The sequence below is a fragment of the Panulirus ornatus genome, chromosome 61, assembly GCF_036320965.1.
Source record: "Panulirus ornatus isolate Po-2019 chromosome 61, ASM3632096v1, whole genome shotgun sequence".
Lineage (NCBI taxonomy): Eukaryota > Metazoa > Arthropoda > Malacostraca > Decapoda > Palinuridae > Panulirus > Panulirus ornatus.
Window position 1 is genome coordinate 4,909,785 of NC_092284.1, and position 26,904 is coordinate 4,936,688.

The 26,904-nt window shown below is 41.9% G+C and overlaps 1 protein-coding gene across 1 annotated transcript in view; it reads left to right on the forward strand.

The window, feature by feature from the left end:
• ERp44 (Endoplasmic reticulum protein 44) overlaps positions 1–26,323 on the forward strand; it is a 60,822-nt gene extending 34,499 nt beyond the window's left edge. Inside the window, exons 7-10 of the mRNA XM_071696927.1 lie at positions 12,134–12,254; positions 12,850–12,975; positions 20,805–20,926; positions 24,206–26,323. Of these exons, the coding sequence (XP_071553028.1) occupies positions 12,134–12,254; positions 12,850–12,975; positions 20,805–20,926; positions 24,206–24,337 (501 nt within the window). The 3' untranslated portion in view covers positions 24,338–26,323. The remainder of the gene's footprint in view (positions 1–12,133; positions 12,255–12,849; positions 12,976–20,804; positions 20,927–24,205) is intronic.
• The last annotated feature ends 581 nt before the right edge of the window (positions 26,324–26,904 follow it).

Here is a 26,904-nt window from a genome sequence, read left to right on the forward strand (position 1 = left end):
TGGTTGCTGGCCAGGGCATGAACCAGCAGATGCAGACTTTAAAAGAAAGCATCCCATAAGTCCAGAGTTTAGGAGTTGATCTTGGACGTTAACCCTCACCACAAGACCTGTGAAGGGGAGGTGGTGCATAGTGAGTAGGATGGGAGATATGGCCCAGTGACAAGAAGAGGTAACACATGGAGTGTCACCTTAGAGGAGGCACCATGTCCCAGTAGGTGCATGCGCACTAACTCCAGTTGGGGAGGTACTACCAGTGCAGGAGAGGGGGTTGTCCTTAATCTCTCCCCGATGCTCCATGGGATCCCCAACCCCAATTCGTTACATCTGTTGTTGCGGAGACTGTGTCTTATCAGGACTCACTAGGGCCTGGCCCCACAACTCTGATGCGGGGCAAGGAAGTGCTAAATGCCACCCTCAGACATTTGCGCTGAGGGGACAGCCTCTCTGCCATCAGGGTGGCCACAGAGCATGCCCAAAAGTTGGTCAGCTCCAGTGGTACATCCTCTGACCATCAAGATCATGGTGAGGGCGGACCAAGACAACACACTGACGCAGGCAATGGATGCCGGATGGACAGGGCTCCTTTGTGCTGAGACCATTCTGCGAGGAGCAAAACTGTAAAACACAGCGGCTTTACGGAACGAATAAGTTGTTGGCTGCTGGACAGGTCCTTAAAGGTGACTGGGGTACCACCAACTTCATTTGGGTCAGAAACCCTCCACCCCTTTTGGGAAGCCTTCTTACAGTCCTCTGAGCCTAACAGATGTCCATTTACTGATCAAGACTCTTATAGCAAACAACTAGCAGAGGTTATAACTGTGGGTGAGGTAGCACACCACATTAAAGCCACCAAAACATCTGCCCCCAGTCCCGAAGGAATGCAAACGAGACTCCTGAAGTCCATTCCACTACAGGTGCTCTGCAAGATGTATAATCTGTGGATTGCCATCACTGCACTATCTGAAGCACTCAAGGCAAACAGGATGGTACTGATACCTAAAGTACCAAACCCAACACAGCCAGAGAACTACAGACCGATCACCATCTTGTGTGCTGTAGTCCGTCTGTTACTTAAAATCATCAGCAGCCACATTTCTAGCAGTCAATTGTTTACCAAATGGTGTCCTAGCTATATCTCTTCGTTGTTTATCAACTGACTTGTATTTCTTTCTTGTATCTCCCCTGATGATGTGATTATTACACGAAAGTACACTTGGGAACTTATCGTGTTTCATTTCTCTGTGGACTCATAGGAATATACTTGATTATGTGCTAAATTGTGATCCTTTCCAATGTGTATGTATGTAATGTCTGCGTATGTGTATGTATATGTTGATATGTAATTTATTTTTTATTATTATTATACTTAGCCGCAGTCTCCCGCATTTGCAAGTTAGCACAAGGAAACAGATGAGGAAAGGCCCAACCCACCCACATACACATGTATACACATGAATGCCCTCACATGCACATATACATACATATACATTTCAACTTACTCATACATATAAATACACAGACATATACATATATACACATGTACATACCCATACTTGCTGCCATCATCCATTCTTCAACATTTCAATTCCAACACATCCACCCACCTCCGCACAACCCTATCTATAGCCCATGCCTTGCAACCATATATTGTTGGAACCACTGTTCCTTCAAACATACCCATTTTTGCTCTCTGAGATAATGTTCTCACCTTCCACACATTCTTCAACGCTCCCAGAACCTTTGCTTCCTCTCCCACTGTGACTCACTTCCACTTCCATTTTTTCTCCATTCAAACTTACCTCCCAATTAACTTGTCCCTCAACACTACTGAACCTAATAACCTTACTCTTATTTATATTTACTCTCAACTTTCTTCTTTCACACACTTTACCAAACTCAGTCACCAACTTCTGCAGTTTCTCACCCGAATCAGCCACCAGTGCTATATCATCAGCAAACAACTGACTCACTTCCCAAGCCCTCTCATCCAAAACAGACTGCATACTTGCCCATGTCTCCAAAACTCTTACATTCACCTCCCTAACCACTCCATCCATAAACAAATTAAAAAATACAACCATGGAAACATCATGCACCCCTGCCACAAACTGACATTCACGGGGAACTAATCACTCTCCTCTCTTCCTACTCGTACAAATGCCTTACATCCTTGGTAAAAACTTTTCACTGCTTATAGCAACTTACCTTCCACACCACATACTCTTAAAACCTTCCACAAAGGTTTTATGTTGATATGTATATGTGATATGTATATGTGTGTATGTGGGCATTTATGTATATATATGTGTATATGAGTGGATGGGCCATTCTTCATCTGTTTCCTGGTGCTACCTCACTGACACAGGAAACAGCGGTTGAGTATAATAAAGAATAAATGAAGATATTTTCATTATCTCTGGGGATAGGGGAGAAAGAATACTTCCCACGTATTCCCTGCGTGTCGTAGAAGGCGACTAAAAGGGGAGGGAGCGGGGGGCTGGAAATCCTCCCCTCTCTTTTTTTTTTTTTTTTTTTTTTTTTTTCCCAAAAGATGGAACAGAGAATTGGGCCAGGTGAGGGTATTCCCTCAAGGCCCAGTCCTCTGTTCTTAACGCTACCTCGCTAATGCGGGAAATGGCGAATAGTTTGAAAGAAAAGAAAATATATATATATATATATTTTTTCTTTCTTTTAAACTATTTGCCATTTCCCGCGTTGGCGAGGTAGCGTTAAGAACAGAGGACTGGGCCTTTTTTGGAATATCCTCACCTGGCCCCCTCTGTTCCTTCTTTTGGAAAATTAAAAAAAAAAACGAGAGGGGAGGATTTCCAGCCCCCCGCTCACATATATATATATATATATATATATATATACACATTAATTTTATTTATTTTGCTTTGTCGCTGTCTCCCGCGTTAGCAAGGTAGCGCAAGGAAACAGACGAAAGAATGGCTCAACCCACCCACATACACATGTATATACATACAATCCACACACGCAAATATACATACCTATACATCTCAACGTATATATTTATTTATTTTTTTTTTATTATACTTTGTCGCTGTCTCCCGCGTTTGCGAGGTAGCGCAAGGAAACAGACGAAAGAAATGGCCCAACCCACCCCCATACACATGTATATACATACGTCCACACACGCAAATATACATACCTACACAGCTTTCCATGGTTTACCCCAGACGCTTCACATGCCTTGATTCAATCCACTGACAGCACGTCAACCCCGGTATACCACATCGCTCCAATTCACTCTATTCCTTGCCCTCCTTTCACCCTCCTGCATGTTCAGGCCCCGATCACACAAAATCTTTTTCACTCCATCTTTCCACCTCCAAATTGGTCTCCCCTCTTCTCCTCGTTCCCTCCACCTCCGACACATATATCCTCTTGGTCAATCTTTCCTCACTCATTCTCTCCATGTGCCCAAACCACTTCAAAACACCCTCTTCTGCTCTCTCAACCACGCTCTTTTTATTTCCACACATCTCTCTTACCCTTACGTTACTTGATCAAACCACCTCACACCACACATTGTCCTCAAACATCTCATTTCCAGCACATCCATCCTCCTGCGCACAACTCTATCCATAGCCCACGCAAAGTGAGAGGGTTAGGGAAAATGATTTGGTAAACAGAGAAGAGGTAGTGAAAGCTTTGCGGAAGATGAAAGCCGGCAAGGCAGCAGGTTTGGATGGTATTGCAGTGGAATTTATTAAAAAAGGGGGTGACTGTATTGTTGACTGGTTGGTAAGGTTATTTAATGTATGTATGACTCATGGTGAGGTGCCTGAGGATTGGCGGAATGCGTGCATAGTGCCATTGTACAAAGGCAAAGGGGATAAGAGTGAGTGCTCAAATTACAGAGGTATAAGTTTGTTGAGTATTCCTGGTAAATTATATGGGAGGGTATTGATTGAGAGGGTGAAGGCATGTACAGAGCATCAGATTGGGGAAGAGCAGTGTGGTTTCAGAAGTGGTAGAGGATGTGTGGATCAGGTGTTTGCTTTGAAGAATGTATGTGAGAAATACTTAAAAAAGCAAATGGATTTGTATGTAGCATTTATGGATCTGGAGAAGGCATATGATAGAGTTGATAGAGATGCTCTGTGGAAGGTATTAAGAATATATGGTGTGGGAGGAAAGTTGTTAGAAGCAGTGAAAAGTTTTTATCGAGGATGTAAGGCATGTGTACGTGTAGGAAGAGAGGAAAGTGATTGGTTCTCAGTGAATGTAGGTTTGCGGCAGGGGTGTGTGATGTCTCCATGGTTGTTTAATTTGTTTATGGATGGGGTTGTTAGGGAGGTAAATGCAAGAGTTTTGGAAAGAGGGGCAAGTATGAAGTCTGTTGGGGATGAGAGAGCTTGGGAAGTGAGTCAGTTGTTGTTCGCTGATGATACAGCGCTGGTGGCTGATTCATGTGAGAAACTGCAGAAGCCGGTGACTGAGTTTGGTAAAGTGTGTGGAAGAAGAAAGTTAAGAGTAAATGTGAATAAGAGCAAGGTTATTAGGTACAGTAGGGTTGAGGGGCAAGTCAATTGGGAGGTGAGTTTGAATGGAGAAAAACTGGAGGAAGTGAAGTGTTTTAGATATCTGGGAGTGGATCTGGCAGCGGATGGAACCATGGAAGCGGAAGTGGATCATAGGGTGGGGGAGGGGGCGAAAATTCTGGGGGCCTTGAAGAATGTGTGGAAGTCGAGAACATTATCTCGGAAAGCAAAAATGGGTATGTTTGAAGGTATATATATATATATATATATATATATATATATATATATATATATATATATATACACAGACATATACATATATACACATGTACATAATTCATACTGTCTGCCTTTACTCAATCCCATCGCCACCTCGCCACACATGAAATAACAACCCCCTCCCCCCTCATGTGTGCGAGGTAGTGCTAGGAAAAGACAACAAAAGCCCCATTCATTCACACTCAGTCTCTAGCTGTCATGTAATAATGCACCGAAACCACAGCTCCCTTTCCACATCCAGGCCCCACAGAACTTTTCATGGTTTACCCCAGACGCCTCACATGCCCTGGTTCAATTCAATCCACTGACAGCACGTCGACCCTGGTATACCACATCATTCCAATTCACTCTATTCCTTGTATGCCTTTCACCCTCCTGCATGTTCAGGCCCCGATCACTCAAAATCTTTGTCACTCCATCTTTCCACCTCCAATTTGGTCTCCCACTTCTCCTCGTTCCCTCCACCTCTGACACATATATCCTCTTGGTCAATCTTTCCTCACTCATTCTCTCCATGTGACCAAACCATTTCAAAACACCCTCTTCTGCTCTCTCAACCACACTTTTTTTTTATTACCACACATCTCTCTTACCCTATTATTACTTACTCGATCAAACCACCTTACACCACATATTGTCCTCAAACATCTCATTTCCAGCACATCCACCCTCCTCCGCACAACTCTACCCATAGCCCACGCCTCGCAACCATACAACATTGTTGGAACCACTATTCCTTCAAACATACCCATTTTTGCTTTCCGAGATAATGTTCTGGACTTCCACACATTCTTCTTGGCTCCCAGAATTTTCGCCCCCTCCCCCACCCTATAATTCACTTCTGCTTCCATGGTTCCATCCGCTGCCAAATTTACTCCCAGATATCTAAAACACTTTACTTCCTCCAGTTTTTCTCCATTCAAACTTACCTCCCAATTGACTTGACCCTCAACCCTACTGTACCTAATAACCTTGCTCTTATTCACATTTACTCTCAACTTTCTTCTTGCACACACTTTACCAAACTCAGTCACCAGCTTCTGCAGTTTCTCACATGAATCAGCTACCAGCGCTGTATCATCAGCAAACAACAACTGACTCTCTTCCCAAGCTCTCTCATCCACAACAGACTGCATACTTGCCCCTCTTTCCAAAACTCTTGCATTCACCTCCCTAACAACCCCATCCATAAACAAATTAAACAACCATGGAGACATCACACACCCCTGCCGCAAACCTACATTCACTGAGAACCAATCACTTTCCTCTCTTCCTACACGTACACATGCCTTACATCCTCGATACAAACTTTTCACTGCTTCTAACAACTTGCCTCCTACACCATATATTCATAATACCTTCCACAGAGCATCTCTATCGACTCTATCATATGCCTTCTCCAGATCCATAAATGCTACATACAAATCCATTTGCTTTTGTAAGTATTTCTCATACATTCCTCAAAGTAAACACCTGATCCACACATCCTCTACCACTTCTAAAACCACACTGCTCTTCCCCAGTCTGATGCTCTGTACATGCCTCCACCCTCTCAATCAATACCCTCCCATATTTGTAGAGGTTTTCAGAAAAGAAGAGAGAATGTTGGGGTGAAGAGAGTGGTGAGAGTAAGTGAGCTTGGGAAGGAGACTTGTGTGAGGAAGTACCAGGAGAGACTGAATTCAGAATGGAAAAAGGTGAGAACAAAGGACGTAAGGGGAGTGGGGGAGGAATGGGATGTATTTAGGGAAGCAGTGATGGCTTGCGCAAAGGATGCTTGTGGCATGAGAACCGTGGGAGGTGGGCAAATTAGAAAAGGGTAGTGAGTGGTGGGATGAAGAAGTAAGATTATTAGTGAAAGAGAAGAGAGAGGCATTCGGACGATTTTTGCAGGGAAATAATGCAAATGAGTGGGAGATGTATAAAAGAAGGAGGCAGGAGGTCAAGAGAAAGGTGCAAGAGGTGAAAAAGAGGGCAAATGAGAGTTGGGGTGAGAGAGTATCATTAAATTTTAGGGAGAATAAAAAAGATGTTTTGGATGGAGGTAAATAAAGTGCATAAGACAAGGGAACAAATGGGAACTTCAGTGAAGGGGGCTAATGGGGAGGTGATAACATGTAGTGGTGATGTGAGAAGGAGATGGAGTGAGTATTTTGAAGGTTTGTTGAATGTGTTTGATGATAGAGTGGCAGATATAGGGTGTTTTGGTCGAGGTGGTGTGCAAAGTGAGAGGGTTAGGGAAAATGATTTGGTAAACAGAGGAGAGGTTGTAAAAGCTTTGCGAAAGATGAAAGCCGGCAAGACAGCGGGTTTGGATGGTATTGCAGTGGAATTTATTAAAAAAGAAGGTGACTGTATTGTTGACTGGTTGGTAAGGTTATTCAATGTATGTATGACTCATGGTGAGGTGCCTGAGGATTGGCAGAATGCTTGCATAGTGCCATTGTACAGAGGCAAAGGGGACAAAGGTTAGTGCTCAAATTACAGAGGTTATAAGTTTGTTGAGTATTCCTGGGAAATTATATGGGAGGGTATTGATTGAGAGGGTGGGGGCATGTACAGAGCATCAGATTGGGGAAGAGGAGTGTAGTTTCAGAAGTGGTAGAGGATGTGTGGATCAGGTATTCGCTTTGAAGAATGTATGTGAGAAATACTCAGAAAAGCAAATGGATTTGTGTGTAGCATTTATGGATCTGGAGAAGGCATATGATAGAGTTGATAGAGATGCTCTGTGGAAGGTATTAAGAATATATGGTGTGGGAGGCAAGTTGTCAGAAGCAGTGAAAAGTTTTTATCAAGGGTGTAAGTCATGTGTGCGAGTGGGAAGAGAGGAAAGTGATTGGTTCTCAGTGAATGTAGGTTTGTGGCAGGGGTGTGTGATGTCTCCATGGTTGTTTAATTTGTATATGGATGGGGTTGTTAGGGAGGTGAATGCAAGAGTTTTGGAAAGAGGGGCAAGTATGCAGTCTGGTGTTGATGAGAGAGCTTGAGAAGTGAGTCAGTTGTTGTTCACTGATGATACAGCGCTGGTGGTTGATTCATGTGAGAAACTGCAGAAGCTGGTGACTGAGCTGGTAAAGTGTGTGAAAGAAGAAAGTTATAAAGTGTGTGAAAGAAGAAAGTTAAGAGTAAATGTGAATAAGAGCAAGGTTATTAGGTACAGTAGGGTTGAGGGTAAGTTGATTGGGAGGTAAGTTTGAATGGAGAAAAACTGGAGGAAGTGAAGTGTTTTAGATATCTGGGAGTGGATTTGGCAGCGGATGGAAGCGGAAGTGAATCATAGGGTAGGGGAGGGGGCGAAAATTCTGGGAGCCAAGAAGAATGTGTGGAAGTCCAGAACATTATCTCGGAAAGCAAAAATGGGTATGTTTGAAGGAATAGTGGTTCCAACAATGTTGTATGGTTGCGAGGCGTGGGCTATGGATAGATTTGTGCGGAGGAGGGTGGATGTGCTGGAAATGAGATGTTTGAGGACAATATGTGGTTTGAGGTAGTTTGATCGAGTACGTAATAATAGGGTGAGAGAGATGTGTCGTAACAAAAAGAGTGTGGTTGAGAGAGCAGAAGAGGGTGTTTTGAAATGGTTTGGTCACATGGAGAGAATGAGTGAGGAAAGATTGACCAAGAGGATATATGTGTCAGAGGTGGAGGGAACGAGGAGAAGTGGGAAACCAAATTGGAGGTGGAAAGATGGAGTGAAAAAGATTTTGAGTGATCGGGGCCTGAACATGCAGGTGGGTGAAAGGTGTGCAAGGAATAGAGTGAATTGGAATGCTGTGGTATACCGGGGTCGACGTGCTGTCAGTGGATTGAACCAGGGCATGTGAAGCGTCTGGGGTAAACTATGGAAAGTTCTGTGGGGCCTGGATGTGGAAAGGGAGCTGTGGTTTCAGTGCATTATTGCATGACAGCTAGAGACTGAGTGTGAACGAATGGGGCCTTTGTTGTCTTTCCTAGCGCTACCTTGCACACATGAGGGGGGAGTGGGTTGTTATTCCATGTGTGGCGAGGTGGCGATGAGAATGAATAAAGGCTGACAGTATGAATTATGTATATGTGTATATATGTATATGTCTGTGTGTGTATATATATGTATACATTGAGATGTATAGGTATGTATATTTGCATGTGTGGACGTGTATGTATATACATGTGTATGTGTGTGGGTTGGGCCATTCTTTCGTCTGTTTCCTTGCCCTACCTCACTAACGTGGGAGACAGCGACAAAGCAAAATAAATTAATATGAAATATATATATGACTACAATATGGAAAAATGTGAAAACGAAGGAGGAAAGGGGAGTGGGGGAGGAATGTAATGTATTTAGGGAAGCAGTGATGGCTTGCGCAAAAGATGCTTGTGGCATGAGAAGCGTGGGAGGTGGGCAGATTAGGAAGGGTAGTGAGTGGTGGGATGAAGAAGTAAGATTGTTAGTGAAAGAGAAGAGAGAGGCATTTGGACGATTTTTGCAGGGAAATAATGCAAATGAATGGGAGATATATAAAAGAAAGAGGTAGGAGGTCAAGAGAAAGGTGCAAGAGGTGAAAAAGAGGGCAAATGAGAGATGGGACGAGAGAGTATCATTAAATTTTAGGGAGACTAAGATGTTTTGGAAGGAGGTAAACAAGTGCGTAAGACAAGGGAATCAATGGGAACTTCAGTGAAGGGGGCTAATGGGGAGGTGATAACATGTAGTGGTGATGTGAGAAGGAGATGGAGTGAGTACTTTGAAGGTTTGTTGAATGCGTTTGATGATAGAGTGGCAGATATAGGGTGTTTTGGTCGAGGTGGTGTGCAAAGTGAGAGGGTTAGGGAAAATGATTTGGTAAACAGAGAGGAGGTAGTAAAAGCTTTGCGGAAGATGAAAGCCAATAAGGCAGGGGCTTTGGATGGTTTTGCAGTGGAATTTATTAAAAAAGGGGGTGACTGTATTATTGACTGGTTGGTAAGGTTATTTAACGTATGTATGACTCATGGTGAGGTGTCTGAGGATTGGCAGAATGCTTGCATAGTGCCATTGCACAAAGGCAAAGGGGATAAAAGTGAGTGCTCAAATTACAGAGGTATAAGTTTGTTGAGTATTCCTGGTAAATTATATGGGAGGGTATTGATTGAGAGGGTGAAGGCATGTACAGAGCATCAGATTGGGGAAGAGGAGGGTGGTTTCAGAAGTGGTAGAGGATGTGTGGATCAGGTGTTTGCTTTGAAGAATGTATGTGAGAAATACTTAAAAAAGCAAATGGATTTGTATGTAGCATTTATGGATCTGGAGGAGGCATATGATAGAGTTGATAGAGATGCTCTGTGGAAGGTATTAAGAATATATGGTGTGGGAGGCAAGTTGTTAGAAGCAGTGAAAAGTTTTTATCGAGGATGTAAGGCAAGTGCACGTGTAGGAAGAGAGGAAAGTGATTGGTTCTCAGTGAATGTAGGTTAGCGGCAGGGGTGTGTGATGTCTCCATGGTTGTTTAATTTGTTTATGGATGGGGTTCTTAGGGAGGTAAATGCAAGAGTTTTGGAAAGAGGGGTGAGTATACAGTCTGTTGTGGATGAGAGAGCTTGGAAAGTGAGTCAGTTGCTGTTTGCTGATGATACAGCACTGGTGGCTGATTCATGTGAGAAACTGCAGAAGCTGGTGACTGAGTTTGGTAAAGTGTGTGAAAGAAGAAAGCTGAGAGTAAATGTGAATAAGAGCAAGGTTATTAGGTACAGTAGGGTAGAGGGTCAAGTCAATTGGGAGGTAAGTTTGAATGGAGGATAACTGGTGGAAGTGAAGTGTTTTAGATATCTGGGAGTGGATTTGGCAGCGGATGGAACCATGGAAGCGGAAGTGAATCATAGGGTAGGGGAGGGGGCGAAAGTTCTGGGAGTGTTGAAGAATGTGTGGAAGTCGAGAACATTATCTCGGAAAGCAAAAATGGGTATGTTTGAAGGAATAGTGGTTCCAACAATGTTGTATGGTTGCGAGGCGTGGACTATATATTGATAGAGTTGTGCGCAGGAGGATGGATGTGCTGGAAATGAGATGTTTTAGGACAATGTGTGGTGTGAGGTGGTTTGATCGAGTAAGTAACGTAAGGGTAAGAGAGATGTGTGGAAATAAAAAGAGCGTGGTTGAGAGAGCAGAAGAGGGTGTTTTGAAATGGTTTGGTCACATGGAGAGAATGAGTGAGGAAAGATTGACCAAGAGGATATATGTGTCGGAGGTGGAGGGAACGAGGAGAAGAGGGAGACCAAATTGGAGGTGGAAAGATGGAGTGAAAAAGATTTTGTGTGATCGGGGCCTGAACATGCAGGAGGGTGAAAGGAGGGCAAAAAATAAGAGTGAATTGGAGCGATGTGGTATACCGGGGTTGACGTGCTGTCAGTGGATTGAATCAAGGCATGTGTATGGGGGTGGGTTGGGCCATTTCTTTCGTCTGTTTCCTTGCGCTACCTCGCAAACGCGGGAGACAGCGACAAAGCAAAAAAAAAAAAAAAAAAAATGTATATATGTATATGTCTGTGTGTGTATATATATGTATATGTTGAGATGTATAGGTATGTATATTGGCGTATGTGGACATGTAAGTATATGCATGTGTATGTGGGTGGGTTGGGCCATTCTTTCGTCTGTTTCCTTGCGCTACTTGCTAACGTGGGAGACAGTAACAAAGCAAAATAAGTAAATAAATAGATAATACATAAATGCCCACATATGCACATAGACATATACATACATACACATGTACCTATTCATACTTGCTTGCCTTCATCCATTCCTGTTGGTACCCCGCCCCACAGCAAACAGCATCACTACCCCGTGCTTTAGCAAGGTAGTGCCAGGAAAACAGACAAAAAAGGCCACATTCATTCACATTCAGTCTCTAGCTGTTATGTGTAATGCACCGAAACCACAGCTCCCAATCCACATCCAGGCCCCACAGACCTTTCCATGGTTTACCCCAGACACTTCACATGCCTTGGTTCAGTCCATTGACAGCATGTTGACCCCGGTATACCACAATGTTCCAATTCACTCCATTCCTTGCACATCTCTCACTCTCCTGTATGTACAGGCCCCAATCACTCATAATCTTTTTCACTCCATCCTTCCACCTCCAATTTGGTCCCCCGCTTCTCCTTGTTCTCCATAAGCACATGATTCTGTCATGTCTTTAACTATTTTATGTACGAATAAGGATGTATGGAAAATGATATTAGTTAGGTAAGTTGAAATTTAGGAATGGACTTTACAAAGTCCCAGTGAAATTCTTCTTATGTTACCCTGTTTAAGGCCAGAAGTAGGGGGTTATGGATAGAATCAATGTATCATGGTTATTAAAATACTTTGGTGACAATTTCAGAATGCAGAAGAATTAACAGAAGAGGGACTGCCATTCCTGATACTTTTCCATGCTCCTGATGATACGGAGAGCATCAAGAAATTTATAGCGTTAGTAAAAACAGAACTTACTGATGAAAAACGTAAGTCGAGTTAATGTTTTCAGTAAATGTAAAAGTCTGAATATATAAGGACAGGATAACTTGAAGAAAGCTGATGGATGTAATCATATGCAATGGTTTTTTTTTAAAAAGCCACAGATACAGAGAATGGGGACTTGTTTGTTTACTCATAATTTTAACAAAGCTTTTAATGAATTCCATTTTAAGAAAGAGAAGAGCAATTTTTAACGTTATTTCATTGTATGGCTGAGAGTGCTTACAATAATAATCATTAATTTAGATATGGATTAGCACTGCACAAGGTAATAATATTCTCTTACTCATTCCATCTTTACTTGCATACAACCACAGTTCCATCAACATAAAGTTGATAAAGTGAGGGTGGTGATGAAGTAAGGATATTGAAAGAGCCAAAGTGACGATGACGTGATGGTGGTGATGAAGGAGTGAAGGTGGTGAAAGAATCGTCGTCCTGAGATTTCAAAACAAAACCTGTTGAAGTGTTAAAGCCACGACAATGAATATGAATATGATTTGTAAAGTGAATACCATTTTAGCTTGAATATAGGATAGTTGACAGTGGTTTTAATCATGTGAACTCTTTTGATGTCCACAGAAAATGTCAACTTCTTGACAGCAGATGGCGTACAGTTTGCACATCCACTTCACCACCTGGGCAAAACGAAAAAGGATTTGCCACTCATTGCAATAGATTCTTTCAGGCACATGTATCTTTTCCCAGGTAAGTTATGAAACTGGGTGTTTCAGAAACTTTACACGCTTAAGACCGTGCCGTGAAGTGTGCTCGTACATGTAACTTATGAGGAAAAAAGTCTTATAAACCAGTGAGAGGGTCAGGGAGAATGGTTTGGTTAAGAGAGAAAAGGTAGTGAAAGCTTTGCCGAAGATGAAATCTGGCAAAGTGGCAGGTTTGGATGGATCGCAGTAGAATTTATTAAGAAAGGGGGTGACTGTGTTATTGATTGATTGGTAAGGATATTCAGTGTATGTATGGATCATGGTGAAGTGCCTGAGGATTGGCGGAATGCGTGCATAGTGCCATTCTATAAAGGCAAAGGGGACAAAGGTGTGTGTTCAAACTACAGAGGCATAAGTTTGTTGAGTATTCCTGGGAAATTATATCGGAGGGTATTGATTGAGAGGGTGAAGGCGTGTACAGAGCATCAGATTGGGGAAGAGCAGTGTGGTTTCAGAAGTGGTAGAGAATGTTTGGTTTGAAGAAGGTATGTGAGAAATACTTTAGAAAAACAGATTAATTTGTATGTAGCATTTATGCATCCAGAGAAGGCATATGGTAGGTTTGATAGAGATGCTTTGTGGAAGGTATTAAGAGTACGTGATGTAGAAAGTAAGTTGCTAGAAGTGAAATGTTTTTAACAAAGATGTAAGGCATGTGTACAAGTAGGAAGAGAGGAGAGTGATTGATTTCCAGTGAATGTTGGTTTGCGGCAGGGGTGTGTGATGTCTCCTTGGTTGTTTAATTTGTTTATGGATTGGGTAGTTAGGGAGGTAAATACAAGAGTTTTAGAGAGAGGGGCAATTATGCAGTCTGTTGTGGATGAGAGGGCTTGGGAAGTGAGTCAGTTGTTCCCTGATGATACAGCGCTGGTGGCTGATTTGTGTGAGAAACTGCAGAAGCTGGTGACTGAGTTTGGTAAAGTGCGTGAAAGAAGAAAGTGGAGAGTAAATGTGAATAAGAGCAAGGTTATTAGGTTCAGTAGGGTTGAGGGACAAGTTAATTGAGATGCAAGTTTGAATGGAGAAAAATTTGAGGAAATGGAGTGTTTTAGATATCTGGGAATGGACTTGGAAGCGAATGGAACCTTGGAAATGGAAGTGAGTCACAGGGTGGGGAAGTGGCAAAGGTTTTGGGAGCGATGAAGAACGTGTGGAAGGAAAGAACGTTATCGCGGAGAGCAAAAATGGGTATGTTTGAAGGAATAGTAGTTCTAGCAATATTATATGGTTGCAAGGCATGTACGGAGGAGGGTGGATGTGTTGGAAATGAAATGTTTGAGGACAATGTGTGGTGTGAGGTGGTTTGATCGAGTAAGTAATGTAAGGGTAAGAGAGATGTGTGGAAATAAAAAGAGCGTGGTTGAGAGAGCAGAAGAGGGTGTTTTGAAATGGTTTGGGCACATGGAGAGAATGAGTGAGGAAAGATTGACCAAGAGGATATATGTGTCGGAGGTGGAGGGAACGAGGAGAAGTGGGAGACCAAATTGGAGGTGGAAAGATGGAGTGAAAAAAATTTTGAGTTATCGGGGCCTGAACATGCAGGAGGATGAAAGGCAGGCAAGGAATAGAGTGAATTGGATCGATGTGGTATACCGGGGTTGACGTGCTGTCAGTGGATTGAATCAGGGCATGTGAAGCGTCTGGGGTAAACCATGGAAAGTTGTGTGGGGCCTAGATGTGGAAAGGGAGCTGTGGTTTTGGGCATTATTGCATGACAGCTAGAGACTGAGTGTGAATGAATGGGGCCTTTGTTGTCTTTTCCTAGTGCTACCTCGCACACATGAGGGGGGAGGGGGATGGTATTCCATGTGTGGCGAGATGGCGATGGGAATGAATAAAGGCAGACAGTGTGAATTGTGTGCATGGGTATATATGTATGTGTCTGTGTGTATATATATATGTGTACATTGAGATGTATAGGTATGTATATTTGTGTGTGTGGACGTGTATGCACATACATGTGTATGGGGGTGGGTTGGGCCTTTTCTTCCGTCTGTTTCCTTGCGCTACATCGCAAACGCGGAAGACAGCGAGGTAGCGCAAGGAAACAGACGAAAGAAATGGCCCAACCCACCCCCATACACATGTATATACATACGTCCACACATGCAAAATATACATACCTACACAGCTTTCCATGGTTTACCCCAGACACTTCACATGCCCCGATTCAATCCACTGACAGCACGTCAACCCCGGTATACCACATCACTCCAATTCACTCTATTCCTTGCCCTCCTTTCACCCTCCTGCATGTTCAGGCCCCGATCACACAAAATCTTTTTCACTCCATCTTTCCACCTCCAATTTGGTCTCCCTCTTCTCCTCGTTCCCTCCACCTCCGACACATATATCCTCTTGGTCAATCTTTCCTCACTCATTCTCTCCATGTGCCCAAACCATTTCAAAACACCCTCTTCTGCTCTCTCAACCACGCTCTTTTTATTTCCACACATCTCTCTTACCCTTACGTTACTTGATCAAACCACCTCACACCACACATTGTCCTCAAACATCTCATTTCCAGCACATCCATCCTCCTGCGCACAACTCTATCCATAGCCCACGCCTCGCAACCATACAACATTGTTGGAACCACTATTCCTTCAAACATACCCATTTTTGCTTTCCGAGATAATGTTCTCGAATTCCACACATTCTTCAAGGCTCCCAGAATTTTCGCCCCCTCCCCCACCCTATGAACCACTTCCGTTTCCATGGTTCCATCCGCTGCCAGATCCACTCCCAGATATCTAAAACACTTCACTTCCTCCAGTTTTTCTCCATTCAAACTCACCTCCCAATTGACCTGACCCTCAACCCTACTGTACCTAATAACCTTGCTCTTATTCACATTTACTCTTAACTTTCTTCTTTCACACACTTTACCAAACTCAGTCACCGGCTTCTGCAGTTTCTCACATGAATCAGCCACCAGCGCTGTATCATCAGCGAACAACAACTGACTCACTTCCCAAGCTCTCTCATCCCCAACAGACTTCATACTTGCCCCTCTTTCCAAAACTCTTGCATTCACCTCCCTAACAACCCCATCCATAAACAAATTAAACAACCATGGAGACATCACACACCCCTGCCGCAAACCTACATTCACTGAGAACCAATCACTTTCCTCTCTTCCCACACGTACACATGCCTTACATCCTCGATAAAACTTTTCACTGCTTCTAACAACTTGCCTCCCACACCATATATTCTTAACACCTTCCACAGAGCATCTCTATCAACTCTATCATATGCCTTCTCCAGATCCATAAATGCTACATACAAATCCATTTGCTTTTCTAAGTATTTCTCACATACATTCTTCAAAGCAAACACCTGATCCACACATCCTCTATCACTTCTGAAACCACACTGCTCTTCCCCAATCTGATGCTCTGTACATGCCTGTACATATATATATATATATATATATATATATATATATATATATATATATATATATATATATATATATATATGTATCCCTGGGGATAGGGGATTAAGAATACTTCCCACGTATTCCCTGCGTGTCGTAGAAGGCGACTAAAGGGGGAGGGAGCGGGGGGCTGGAAATCCTCCCCTCTCGTTTTTTTTTTTAATTTTCCAAAAGAAGGAACAGAGGGGGCCAGGTGAGGATATTCCAAAAAAGGCCCAGTCCTCTGTTCCTAACGCTACCTCGCTAACAGCGGGAAATGGTGAATAGTTTTAAAAAAAAAAATACATATGTATATGTTGATATGTGTGTGTGTGTATGGGCATTTATGTGTATATAAAGTGTGTGAAAGAAGAAAGCAGAGAGTAAATGTGAATAAGAGCAAGGTTATTATTAGGTACAGTAGGGTTGGGGGACAAGTCAATTGGGAGGTAAGTTTGAATGGGGAAAACTGGAGGAAGTGAAGTGTTTTAGATATCTGGGAGTGGATTTGACAGTGGATGGAACCTTGGAGCGGAAGTGAGTCACAGGGTGGGGGAGGGGGCGAAGGTTCTTGGAGTGTTGAAAAATGTGTGGAAGGCGAGAAAATTATCTCGGAAAGCAAAAATGGGTATGTCTGAAGGAATAGTGGTTCCAGCAATGTTATATGGATGCGAGGCGTGGGCTATAGATAGGGTTGTACGGAGTAGGATGGTGTGTTGGAAATGAGATGTTTGAGGACAATATGTGGTGTGAGGTGGTTTGATCGAGTAAGTAATGAAAGGGTAAGAGAGATGTCGTAATAAAAAGAGTATGGTTTAAAGAGCAGAAGAGGGTGTATTGAAATGGTTTGGTCACATGGAAAGAATGAGAGAGGAATGATTGACAAAGAGGATATTTTTTTTTTTTTTTTTGCTTTGTCGCTGTCTCCTGCATTTGCGAGGTAGCGCAAGGAAACAGACGGAAGAAATGGCCCAACCCACCCCCCTACACATGTATATACATACCTTCACACACGCAAATATACATACCTACACAGCTTTCCATGGTTTACCCCAGACGCTTCACATGCCCTGATTCAATCCACTGACAGCACGTCAACCCCGGTATACCACATCGATCCAATTCACTCTATTCCTTGCCCTCCTTTCACCCTCCTGCATGTTCAGGCCCCGATCACACAAAATCTTTTTCACTCCATCTTTCCACCTCCAATTTGGTCTCCCACTTCTCCTCGTTCCCTTCACCTCTGACACATATATCCTCTTGATCAATCTTTCCTCACTCATTCTCTCCATGTACCCAAACCATTTCAAAACACCCTCTTCTGCTCTCTCAACCACGCTCTTTTTATTTCCACACATCTCTCTTACCCTTACGTTACTTACTTGATCAAACCACCTCACACCACACATTGTCCTCAAACATCTCATTTCCAGCACATCCATCCTCCTGTGCACAACTCTATCCATAGCCCACGCCTCGCAACCATACAACATTGTTGGAACCACTATTCCTTCAAACATACCCATTTTTGCTTTCCGAGATAATGTTCTCGACTTCCACACATTCTTCAAGGCTCCCAGGATTTTCGCCCCCTCCCCCACCCTATGATCCACTTCCGCTTCCATGGTTCCATCCGCTGCCAGATCCACTCCCAGATATCTAAAACACTTTACTTCCTCCAGTTTTTCTCCATTCAAACTTAATTCCCAATTGAACTGACCCTCAACCCTACTGTACCTAATTACCTTGCTCTTATTCACATTTACTCTTAACTTTCTTCTTTCACACACTTTACCAAACTCAGTCACCAGCTTTTGCAGTTTCTCACATGAATCAGCCACCAGCGCTGTATCATCAGCGAACAACAACTGACTCACTTCCCAAGCTCTCTCATCCCAAACAGACTTCATACTTGCCCCTCTTTCCAAAACTCTTGCATTCACCCCCCTAACAACCCCATCCATAAACAAATTAAACAACCATGGAGACATCACACACCCCTGCCGCAAACCTACATTCACTGAGAACCAATCAATTTCCTCTCTTCCTACACGTACACATGCCTTACATCCTCGATAAAAACTTTTCACTGCTTCTAACAACTTGCCTCCCACACCATATATATATATATACATACACATATATATATATATATATATATATATATATTATTTTTTTTTTTTTTTGCTTTGTCGCTGTCTCCCGCGTTTGCGAGGTAGCGCAAGGAAACAGACGAAAGAAATGGCCCAACCCACCCCCATACACATGTATATACATACGTCCACACACGCAAATATACATACCCACACAGCTTTCCATGGTTTACCCCAGACGCTTCACATGCCTTGATTCAATCCACTGACAGCACGTCAACCCGGGTATACCACATCGCTCCAATTCACTCTATTCCTTGCCCTCCTTTCACCCTCCTGCATGTTCAGGCCCCGATCACACAAAATCCTTTTCACTCCATCTTTCCACCTCCAATTTGGTCTCCCTCTTCTCCTCGTTCCCTCCACCTCCGACACATATATCCTCTTGGTCAATCTTTCCTCACTCATTCTCTCCATGTGACCAAACCATTTCAAAACACCCTCTTCTGCTCTCTCAACCACGCTCTTTTTATTTCCACACATCTCTCTTACCCTTACGTTACTTACTCGATCAAACCACCTCACACCACACATTGTCCTCAGACATCTCATTTCCAGCACATCCATCCTCCTGCGCACAACTCTATCCATAGTCCACGCCTCGCAACCATACAACATTGTTGGAACCACTATTCCTTCAAACATACCCATTTTTGCTTTCCGAGATAATGTTCTCGACTTCCACACATTCTTCAAGGCTCCCAGAATTTTCGCCCCCTCCCCCACCCTATGATCCACTTCTGCTTCCATGGTTCCATCCGCTGCCAGATCCACTCCCAGATATCTAAAACACTGGTGGCTGATTCATGTGAGAAACTGCAGAAGCTGGTGACTGAGTTTGGTAAAGTGTGTGAAAGAAGAAAGTTAAGAGTAAATGTGAATAAGAGCAAGGTTATTAGGTACAGTAGGGTTGAGGGTCAATTCAATTGGGAGGTGAGTTTGAATGGAGAAAGAGGATATATGTGTTGGATATATGTGTCAGTGGTGGAGGGAACGAGAAGTAGGAGACCAAATTGGAGGTGGAAGGATGGAGTGAAAAAGATTTTGAGCAATCAGGGCCTGAACATGCAGGAGGGTGAAAGGCATGCAAGGAATAGAGTGAATTGGAATGTGGTATACCGGGGTCGACGTGCTGTCAATGGATTGAACCAGGGCATGTGAAGTGTCTGGGGCAAACCATGGAAAGTTTTAAGGAGCCTGGATGTGGAAAGGGAGCTGTGGTTTCTGTACATTATACATGACAGCTAGAGACTGAGTGTGAACAAATGTGGCCTTTGTTGTCCTTTCCTAGCGCTGCCTCGAGCACATGTGGGGGGAAGGTGTGTCATTTCATGTGTGGCAGGGTGGCAATGGGAATGAATGATGGCAGCAAGTATGAATTATGTACATGTGTATATATGTATATGTCTGTGTATGTATATATATGTATACATTGAGATGTATAGGTATGTATATTTGCATGTGTGGACGTGTATGTATATACATGTGTATGTAGGTGGGTTGGGCCATTCTTTCGTCTGTTTCCCTGCGCTACCTCGCTAACACGGGAGACAGCGACAGAGTATAATAAATAAATACAATATGTGTGTGTGTGTGGATGGGCCATTCTTCGTCTTGTTTCCTGGCACTACCTTGCTGATGCAGGAAACTGCAATCAAGTGGGGGGAAGGTGTGTCATTTCATGTGTGGCAGGGTGGCAATGGGAATGAATGATGGCAGCAAGTATGAATTATGTACATGTGTATATATGTATATGTCTGTGTATGTATATATATGTATACATTGAGATGTATAGGTATGTATATTTGCATGTGTGGACGTGTATGTATATACATGTGTATGTAGGTGGGTTGGGCCATTCTTTCGTCTGTTTCCCTGCGCTACCTCGCTAACACAGGAGACAGCGACAGAGTATAATAAATAAATACAATATGTGTGTGTGTGTGGATGGGCCATTCTTCGTCTTGTTTCCTGGCACTACCTTGCTGATGCAGGAAACTGCAATCAAGTTTAATAAAATGATAAAAATAAACTAGAAATTGTTGCTTCATAGTGATGGATTTGCTAATAATTATGTTTAGGTTCCTTCTTTACTTTTTTGACGTATTGATTCATCTATTATATAATGTAACTTGGAATTGAATATTTGGTAAAGAAATCTCTGTTGGCGATATCTAACCAAGATTTTGAATTGAAAGTTTATGTTGATAGTAATGTTTTAATTTTTCTTACCAGACTTCAGTGAGGCCTTTATTTTCGGGAAGTTGAAGTCTTTCTTGGCTGACCTCTACAGTGGGAAGCTTCATCGTGAATTCCATTATGGTCCTGACCCAGAAACCACTGAAGAACCTGCAAAGGTAAATATGTGGCTCTTTTAGTAATTACAAAATACTTAATTCCAATTCTTCATTTTACTTTTGGGTTTTGCTCTATTCAACTATGCAACTTACAAATTTTTCTGAAATTCTGCACTTTAAAGGTCCACATATGCATGCCTCCATAGATTTAGGAGAAACATACCCTTACCAATCTCTCACATATAACAGTGGCTTGTGGAACAAAATTTTGCACTTACAACAGTTGGGGATTAGGGTACAAACTCACGTAATGACACATAACTCATGGTAATTGCAAACGATAATGAAAAAAAAAAAAATCCATAAATTGATATATTTTGATGTTTCAAAATGTATTATGTTTTTGCTGGGGGTCAGTTTGTAAACAGACACTTGTCTGCCAGTACTGGCTTTTCTCATGGTTTGTCCTCTTTTTCATTTTATTTCCTGCCTCTTGCTCACTTACCTGTGTCCACCACTAGTATTCTAGTGCCCTTTGTGATAGTGACAGGTTTTTCAGGAACGTAACCTTGTTGTTGTTATGATTATCTCATGCCAACTCCCAAAAGGATAGCTGCTCTTGTGAGTTTTCCAAGAGGAATGCCATAGTTTAAGGGTGTAATGCATTTTTACTCATTATGGTTGACTTTTGCTCTCTAGTCTAATGCTTTATATATATCTTTCTTTCTTTCGTACTATTTGCCATTTCCTGCGATAGCGAGGTAGCGTTAAGAACAGAGGACTGGGCCTTTGAGGGAATATCCTCACCTGGCCCCCTTCTCTGTTCCTTCTTTTGGGGAAAAAAAAAAAAAGGAAACAGACGAAAGAATGGCCCAACCCACCCACATACACATGTATATACATACACGTCCACACACGCAAATATACATACCTATACATCTCAATGTATACATATATATACACACACAGACATATACACATGTACATAATTCATACTGTCTGCCTTTATTTATTCCCATTGCCACCTCGCTACACATGGAATAACAACCCCCTCCCCCCTCATGTGTGCGAGGTAGTGCTAGGAAAAGACAACAAAGGCCCCATTCGTTCACACTCAGTCTCTAGCTGTCATGTAATAATGCACCGAAACCACAGCTCCCTTTCCACATCCAGGCCCCACAGAACTTTCCATGGTTTACCCCAGACGCTTCACATGCCCTGGTTCAATCCATTGACAGCACGTCGACCCCGGTATACCACATCGTTCCAATTCACTCTATTCCTTGCACGCCTTTCACCCTCCTGCATGTTCAGGCCCCGATCACTCAAAATCTTTTTCACTCCATCTTTCCACCTCCAATTTGGTCTCCCACTTCTCGTTCCCTCCACCTCTGACACATATATCCTCTTGGTCAATCTCTCCTCACTCATTCTCTCCATGTAACCAAACCATTTCAAAACACCCTCTTCTGCTCTCTCAACCACACACTTTTTATTACCACACATCTCTCTTACCCTTACATTACTTACTTGATCAAACCACCTCACACCACATATTGTCCTCAAACATCTCATTTCCAGCACAACCACCATCCTGCACACAACTCTATTCATAGCCCACGCCTCGCAACCATACAACATTGTTGGAACCACTATTCCTTCAAACATACCCATTTTTGCTCTCCGAGATAATGTTCTCGACTTCCACACATTCTTCAACACTCCCAGAACTTTCGCCCCCTCCCCTACCCTATGATTCACTTCCGCTTCCATGGTTCCATCCGCTGCCAAATCCACTCCCAGATATCTAAAACACTTCACTTCCACCAGTTATCCTCCATTCAAACTTACCTCCCAATTCACTTGACCCTCAACCCTACTGTACCTAATAATCTTGCTCTTATTCACATTTACTCTCAACTTTCTTCTTTCACACACTTTACCAAACTCAGTCACCAGCTTCTGCAGTTTCTCACATGAATCAGCCACCAGCTCTGTATCATCAGCGAACAACAACTGACTCACTTCCCAAGCTCTCTCATCCACAACAGACTGCATACTTGCCCCTCTTTCCAAAACTCTTGCATTCACCTCCCTAACAACCCCATCCATAAACAAATTAAACAACCATGGAGACATCACACACCCCTGCTGCAAACCTACATTCACTGAGAACCAATCACTTTCCTCTCTTCCTACACGTACACATGCCTTACATCCTTGATAAAAAACTTTTCACTGCTTCTTACAACTTGCCTCCCACACCATATATTCTTAATACCTTCCACAGAGCATCTCTATCAACTCTTATCATATGCCTTCTCCAGATCCATAAATGCTACATACAAATCCATTTGCTTTTCTAAGTATTTCTCACATACATTTTTCAAAGCAAACACTTGATCCACACATCCTCTACCACTTCTGAAACCACACTGCTCTTCCCAATCTGATGCTCTGTACATGCCTTCACCCTCTCAATCAATACCTTCCCATATAATTTCCCAGGAATACTCAACAAACTTATACCTCTGTAATTTGAGCACTCCTCTTATCCCCTTTGCCTTTGTACAATGGCACTATGCAAGCATTCCGCCAGCCCTAAGGCACCTCACCATGAGTCATACATACATTAAATAACCCTTACCAACCTGTCAACAATACAGTCACCCCCTTTTTTTTTATAAATTCCAATGCAATACCATCCAAACCTGCTGCCTTGCCGGCTTTCATCTTCCACAAAGCTTTTACTACCTCTTCTCTGTTTACCAAATCATTCTCCCTAACCCTCTCACTTTGCACACCACCACGACCAAAACACCCTATATCTGCCACTCTTGTCATCAAACACATTCAACAAACCTTCAGAATACTCACTCCATCTCCTTCTGACATCACCGCTACTTGTTATCACCTCCCCATTTGCACCCTTCACTGATGTTCCCATTTGTTCCCTTGTCTTATGCACTTTATTTACTTCCTTCCAAAACATCTTTGTATTCTCCCTAAAATTTAATGATACTCTCTCACCCCAACTCTCATTTGGCCCTCTTTTTTGCCTCTTACACCCTTCTCTTGACCTCCTGCCTCTTTCTTTTATACATCTCCCAGTCATTTGCATTATTTTTTTTTTTTTAGATGAGTCATTCCTCTCCATCTTCCCTTGAATGAAATCTTTACTAACAGATTTAGTTACTTTGAACTCCTTGGGATATCACACATTTCAAAAACTTTTATTTCCGTGGAAAGAGTTTTATCAAGCAACGAACAGATGTACTAAGTTTTCAGTATTTCAGGATAAAGAATTGATTTCTGTATTAGGAAATTTTCGTATTCCAGATTGAAGACAAGTCTGAAGCCTCCCAGGAATATGTCAAGAAAGAAAAGCCGACCACTCCTCCTGAGTCAACATTCAAGAAACTAGCACCTTCAAAGAACAGATATACTCTCCTTGACAAAGACGAACTGTAATGATGAGAGAGACTATTTTATATTGAAGAACATTTTATTTTGGAAACATTTTGTGAGGCAAGGAGACATACCTGGAGTTGCAAATCATTAAAATACTTTTCTTTAAGGAATTAAATCTCTATAACATCAGTTAAATTCTGTCGAAGTTGGTGTGTAATTATGACACAGTTTAAGAACTGGAGTACATAAAGGTAATGAGAGGGAGGGTATCAAGAATCTGCGTACGAGTACCTTGTGTTTCAAGTGGATGTCATTTAGTTTCTTCATTTCTCTTCTAGCTTCAAACAAAGGGGTTGAAAAGTGTGTTGGTAAAGTGTAAAGATTATTTTTTCTATGATTTAGGAGGAAAAGTTTTGAAAAAAATATCCTTGTGGATTTTAATGGGAGTAACTTCGAGTATGGTTGTTGCAACTTGATAGGTGAAATGGGTTTTCTTTCAAGTACTGTTGTTCAAAGTGCAAAAGGTATTTGAAGTTTTTATTTTCCTCATCTAATGAAATGCTGTAATTACAGCTTTAGATTTTCAAATTTATATGGTGTGTAGATATTCTCACTTTGATTACATTTTCTTGTAGTAATAGGATAAAGAAATGGTTACACTTGACATTATCCTGTAGGTATTGAAGGATTTTTTTTATTTAACATCCAAGTTGTGGAAACTGGCTTTTCCTAATTTTTTCCTTTTTTTTCTAAGACTTTTTATAGACTGAGAAAGATAGATGTATAAAATGTATGTTGTAACCTATGCTGTCCCTTTGTTAAATGAGGGTGAGTTGTGCTTAGTTATTGACAAACTCTGCCTGCACCATCTATAAAGTCATTCGTATCATTACTGTTTTCTCTGAAGACAGGATATCAGGACGTATGATGAGGAAAAACTAATGATCAGCACAGTCGTTTGTATTAATACTGTTGCGAAAAGTGCAAATTATTTACATTTAAAAGTGTTGTAAGATGATTAGGCTACTCTGGTAATTTTATGATAATTTGTGATTGGCTAAATACATTATGGGGATATATAAAAAGCAAAGTACTAACATTTAAACAAAAAAAAATTTACTGTGATTGCTTATGACAGTAGTGTAATTGGCCAAAAATGTTAAGGAGATATATGAACTGTGAGTTTATAGAACTGTGATTGTCCATGTATATGATAAAGAAAAGTTTGATTTGGTGTAAAATTATGATTCTGAATGTGATGTTTAAGGCATGAATATATGATACAGTACTTGCGGACAGTAGAGATACTGTAAAGAAATTCAGGCAAAATTGTGTGCTGAAGTTTGTTTGTTACTCGTATTTGAATATATATATATATATTTTTTTATTTTGAGGTGAAAATGTTTGTTGTTACTGCTGAGTAACTGCACGATTCCTCTTCATAAGAAAGCTGTCTTTACACTGATTTATACTGCATGATTAATTTTTTTCTGTTATATGGGCTTGCCTTTTCGTGCTTCATTTGGGTATCACTAGGAACATACGACTAAACCTTTGAGGAAAATTCATGCTAAGCTCCAGTTTTCTCCCTATTACAAAGTTAATATAGGAGATTAGGGTTTCTAGTTCCCCACTCCTGTCCTACTTAGTTATAATTAGTTACGTGTGGCAAAATTTTATCGGTTTACATTCAGAATGTTCAGAAAGTTCTAAATATCCTTTTCGTACCATATTTTGTGTAGCAGGCCTGGAGTATAGTATTGTGAATCTTCCCATATTTGTATATTATGGATCATATAAAATAGTACTATTAAAAAAATGATAGTACTACATTGCTGCATTATAGTTTAACTAGTGCAATCAGCATTTGGAGTAATTTGTTTAAGCAAACAACAAAACATAAGACTGGGGTAACATTAATCAGACTAACCTTTTATCGAGGTGTTTGAAGTAATTACATCATTTTGACAAATTTAGCGTTTCATCATAAGATTTTGATTGCTGGGATCTGTGTATTTTTCTCATTTTTAAAACTCGATAGCTTCTTGCCTTTTCCCACCTAAGGAAGCTAAGCAGCAGCCACTAACACCTTACTTGCGGTTGTACATCCACTACTAGACACTCGCACCTTACATGCAGTTGTATGACCACTACCAGCCACTCACACCTTGCATGCGGTTGTACGACCGCTACCAGTGACACACCTTGCCTGCAGTTGTACGACCACTACCAGCCACTCGCACCTTACATGCAGTTGTATGACCACTACCAGCCACTCACACCTTACACGCAGTTGTACGACCACTACCAGCCACTCCCAATTTACATGTAGTTGTAATGTAGATATGATGATCGCACTAGTTCGTGATGAAAGTTATGAAGGTGAAATCACATGTAGTAGGAGCTCATACAATTATATTTGACATGTAATTTATATGTACATGTGGCATGACATGTTTTGTGGAGACAATCCACCTCATTAGGTGCCAGTCCTCGACAAAGTTATTTAAATCCCAAAGTCGCACTTGAGTCCCACCATCCAGGACCATTTAGTACAGACCAACCACTGTCTGCTTTGTCCAGCAGTAACCATTGAAAGGGATTGTTATTAAGGAGGTCGTGTCGCA